Genomic DNA, 5,039 nt, shown 5'->3' with positions numbered 1-5,039 from the left:
CCATGGCTACTAGTCCTGGTGGCTCCATGTTACCTCCAGTATTAGAGGCAGTGAGCTTATGTGCACCAGCTGCTGGGGAACATGGGCGGGAGGGTGCTGTTGTGCATGTGTCCTGCTTGTGGGTTTCCCGTGGGCAGCTGGTTGGCCTCTGTGTGAACAGCCATGTGAGGGAGGTCAGACCAAGAGTCAGGGACTGGCCCCAAATCCCCAATGAGCTTCATGGCCAAGTGGGGACTAGAACCTGGATCTCCTGAGTCCCAGTCCAAAGCCCTACACCACCCTGGCTTTCCTTTCATGGAGTCTCAGTGTCTCCCCTTTTTTTCTTTTGCAGAGTTTCAATGTTCTGACTTGGTCTAAGATGAAGGTATGGAAGTTTGCAGCCATAGTCTCGATGGTTTTCAGCTCCATGTTGTCCATGTTGGTTTGTAGAGACCTGTTCGTGGGGAGCTCCACGCCCGCCTTCTTCTTCCCCTCGGCGCTTTTCCCGAGAGCGCCCTCATCGCCCCCTTGGCTGGCGGAAGGTCAGAGGAGGCACCCGCGGGATCTGGAACGCCGCAGCTCCCTGATCACCCAGTGTAAGCTGCTGTATGCTCCCCAAATGAATAATAAAAACAATGCCTTTAAAAAGCAAAACGTAACAGTGGAATAAGCCAGTGATAAAGGAATTAGAAAGGAGCAGCAACAAAATAAATCAGTCAGCAAACATGGTAAAACGGAATCAAATCTCCAAAGGGTGGCATGTAATTATTGCAGGCAAGCAATGCAATTGAGCCCTTAAAGGCCTGAATGGGAAAGCTGTGATGCTGCGACAGAAGGCCAGCAAGGAACAGGCAAACAAACCTCCCTAGAAATAATTTATGGCACTCACTGCCACAAGATGTGCCCCAGGCTAGGGATGTAAGAAAGTCACTCACCTTTTGACGAAATGTGATTCGAGGTGGGGGGGGAGGCGCTCCGTCCCTCCCCCCGAAATTCTGGCCAGGGGGGGAGGCGCTCCGTTCCTCCCCCCCCCGAATCCTGGCCGGCCGGGTCTGCAAATGGCGGCGACCGTAGCCGCCACCGTTTGCGTCCCTGCAGTTAGCCATGATAGGCTACGTAAATGTTTACGTAGCCTATCACGGCTGAGTAAAAAAACCAAAAAAAAACCGCGCGTACGCAAATGGCGGCACCCATGGGCACCGCCATTTGCGTTCCTTATTTTGGCACGTCTAGTCTACGTAAACATTTATTATGGCGAAAATAAGGGGAACGCAAATAGCGTAGCGTCTACGCTATTTGCGTTCCCCTTATTTTCGCCGTAGTCTACGTAAATGTTTACATAGACTACATGTGCCAAAATAAGGAACGCAAATGGCGGCACCCATGGGCGCCGCCATTTGCGTACCCACGGGGTTATTTTGTTTTTTTTAATCTTTTATTATTTTGGTTTTTTTTATCCGCTGGTGGAGCCGGCCGGCGGCTCCGCAGAATCCCTGCGGAGCAGAGCCGGCCGGCCAGGATTCGGGGGCGAGGGATGGAGCGCCTCCCCCCCCAGCCAGAATTTCGGGGGGAGGGACGGAGTGCCTCCCCCCCCAACGAATGTCACCCTTCGAAAAGGTAAGTGACTTTTGTACATCCCTAGTGGTTGCTGTGTTGCTGATTTCAGAGAAAAGGTCCAATCCCACCAACGTTTGGTTCCAGTTTTATACAGGTACTAGGGATGTTGGAGGAATCTGTCTGGGGGGTCAAGCTCATGGAGCTTTCATCACTTTGGCCCCCTGGACTTCGCCTTGCTTTCCTGTGAACGGGCCCAACTTTATCTGTATCGAGCCAGCCAGTTCACAGATTTGGGGAGTTATTTTTATTTGTGCAAATAGCAATCTGCACAAATTGCATATGCAATTTGCATAATTTGTGTAATTTCTGGTGGAAATTGTAGCTGCAAATTGCACAAATTGCTATTTACACAAATAATAATGTTTAAAACCTGAAAAGTTCCCAGACTTTGGGAAGAAATCTGCATTTTGGCTCGCAATGCAAACTGAGTTGGGGACACCATGGAAATCTGGCGAGCCCAAAAAGGGCTGGACTTCCTGGCCAGAGATATCCCAAACCGGTACAACTGCTGGATGTCTTGGAACCATGGCAAAATCTCACACTCAACTAGCCCACCCACCCCCTCCCTAGCATCCCTTCCCCACATCTACTAGACTGACCCCAAGAAACAGAACAATGTACCCCATGACAACCAGCTTGATAACGTTTAACTCTGCATTCTGGGTCCTTTCCCAAAGTTGCTGCAGCAAATGACTGGTGAGGAATGGTCATTGGAATCAGATGTTTGGGGTCCCTTCTTTCTCTCTGGGCTGGAAATGGAAGAAACACTTCTGGCCATCCAATTCTTTAGAGGCCCTTGGAGACTTCCTGCACATCATTAAAATCAGGTTGCAAATGGAGGCCAGGCACTCTCTGTGAGACATGCTGGGCGGTGATTGCTCAGTGTGTGGTATGGGGCTTTGGTGTGGTGGCGGCGGCTGAAAACTCCAAATCCCATCCCATGCTGGGGGTGGGGGGGTTGCACTCATTGTGGTTAAAAGCACAGCAGGACATCAACCTGAATGGATCAGGTCCAACACCAGGGGTGGGGAACCTCAGGTTCCCAGCTTTTGTGCAATTTTTTTTGCCCCCTTCTGAAAGCTTGCAAAGCCTCTCTGAACTTTAAACTACAATATGGTGGGCTTTTTTGTATTTTTGGCCCTGCCTGCTCTTGCCTTTGGCCACGCCCACCAATGGAATGCGGCCCCTGAGAGTTTCTCTGAAATTGAATTGGGCCCACAGGCTGAAAGTGGTTCCTGACCCCACCCTACAGTGATAAGCATAACGCCCTAAAACAATGTGCCCGCAATTCTATACACACTGACCTAGGAGTAAGTATAGAATCATATGAATCGCAAGAGTGGGAAGGGATCTTGGAGGTCATCTAGTCCAGCCCCCTGTTCAATGCAGGGTGCAACTACAGCAGTGCTGAGGATCAGCTTTGGCCCATAAGGTGTAGATAATTATGAGCTAGATGGACTGGCGGTCTGACTCAGTAGAAGGCCACTTCCTATGGCTTGAAGTACTACATGACCTTCCTTTTAGGAATATCCTTTGGGAACTAATTCAAGTTCCTAGTCCTCAGTGCACAACCACCCTGCCAGTTACTTGAAGTTTTGTTTTTGGCTTTCTAACTCCTGTCTCATTTTTTAAAAAAAATTTCAGACAGCACGTTGTTTGAGAGCTACACTGAGGGAGAGATCCGCCAGTTGATCTTAATGCTGATTGAGAGGTACAGCCAGCCCATGAACTCCGGGGGCCACAAATTGCCGCTCTTTGCCAGAGTCGGCAACCGGATGAAGCGCGCCAAGGCCCGCCATAAGCCCTGCTCCCTCAAGGAGCTGGAGGTGACAGTCAGCGAGCTGGGCCTGGGGTACAAGTCGGACGAGACCGTCCTCTTCCGCTACTGCAGCGGCACCTGTGATGCGGCGGTACGGAACTATGACCTGTCCCTGAAGAATGTCCGGAGCATGTGGAAGATCAAGAAAGAGAAACTGAGAGCCCGGCCGTGCTGCCGGCCCCTGGCGTACGACGACGACGTCTCCTTCTTGGACACAGGAAACCTGTACCACACGGTGAACGAGGTGTCAGCCAAAGAATGTGGCTGTGTGTGATGGAGCAGAGGAAGGCGAGGAGAAAAGAGCACCGTCAGGCTCTCCATTCAAGCGGCGCTCGGAGGCTGGTGGTGCTCAGTGGTTATTGAAATTGAAGTCCCCCATTACTACTACATCATGCTTCCATGAAACATTGGCTATTGGTGGTTGTCCAAAGGTGAATGAGAACGAGGGAGAGAGGGGGCCGCCAAGGAGACCACCCCTGCCCAGAACAGCCAAGAAGACAAAAGGATTTTACGTCTACCTCAGGCAGTGCAGCAGGAAAAAATGTTGGCAGCCTGTTCATTCCAAGCTTTAAATCAGAAACAGAGAGTGAAAGAGAGAGAGATTGTCTGTGATCTTCTGGAGATCTTGTCTGGTCACATCCAGGAACAGCTACCACTTTGGCAAAGCCCAAAGTCTTTATTGAGATCATTTCATGTGGGAACTTGAAGAGGGAGGTCATTTCATCCCAGGCATGTTGAACTTTTGGGGAAAAGGGCCGGCGGATTGAGGAACTCTTCTCTTGTACCATAAGACTGCTATCTTCCCATTGCCTTAATATACCTGCACAGTTGTAACAGTGCGGTGTAAATATATATACGAAATATGTATATAATTATATACATGAGGAATGTAGACATAGGTTTAAAAAATGACAAAGATGTACAAAACACTGCCATTTTTACCAGGCATTGCATCAACTTCTTAATGGAGTTATTTTAAAGCAGTGTCCCCTAAGCTGTCAAGAACTTAGACAGTTCTTGAACTTAGTCAAGAAAATGCACACATTTTCTGAATTTAAGACTGGAGGAATGTCAGGGAAAGGATGTAGCAGTTCCGTGGTAGAACTATGGGAACTGGAATCTTACTTTATTTTTAGGAAAAGACTATAGCTCAGTGGTAGAACGCCTACTTTGCATGCAAAAGGTCCCAGGTTCAATGCTTGGTGTCTCCAGGTAGGGCTGAAAAGACCCTTGTCTGACTCCCTGGAGAGCTATTGCCATGTGAACAAGATGGTCCAAGGGTCTCACTCAGTAAAAGGCAGTTTCCTGTGTTCCTCTTTAAATCCACCCTTTATTCAGAACCATGAGGACTGGCATCTTAATCCATTTTTAGGGAAACCACCATAGCTGAAAACCTAGAGAGCTGCTGCCAGTCAGTGCAGGCAATACATGGCTACATGCCTCCCTGTATTGGCATAAAGCAGCTTCCTGTGTTCTTTTCAAATAATGGGAACAGCAGTGACATTAAAAAAACAAACAAAATGTTTTCAATTTGTAATGTAGCTGGCCTCTCTCCTGAAGGAGGAACCCAACCAGGCGGGGAATGTTTTTAACCCTCAAGGGCCATGTTCCCTTGGAGGGAATG

The 5,039-nt window shown here is 49.1% G+C and overlaps 1 protein-coding gene across 1 annotated transcript; it reads left to right on the top strand.

Moving 5' to 3' along the window:
* The first annotated feature begins 358 nt into the window (after window positions 1-358).
* Window positions 359-3,689, top strand: LOC146334126 (neurturin-like). Its single transcript, XM_084824987.1, has 2 exons — window positions 359-575; window positions 3,241-3,689. The coding sequence occupies exons 1-2, from the start codon at window positions 359-361 to the stop codon at window positions 3,687-3,689; spliced, it is 666 nt and encodes a 221-aa protein (XP_084681113.1).
* Window positions 3,690-5,039: the final 1,350 nt, after the last annotated feature.

Source organism: Heloderma suspectum, chromosome W, assembly GCF_057233095.1.
Source record: "Heloderma suspectum isolate Gila_16-S chromosome W, 16-S_ref, whole genome shotgun sequence".
Lineage (NCBI taxonomy): Eukaryota > Metazoa > Chordata > Lepidosauria > Squamata > Helodermatidae > Heloderma > Heloderma suspectum.
The sequence above is the reverse complement of the archived record's forward strand: the minus strand, read 5'-3'. Positions and strand labels throughout refer to the sequence as shown.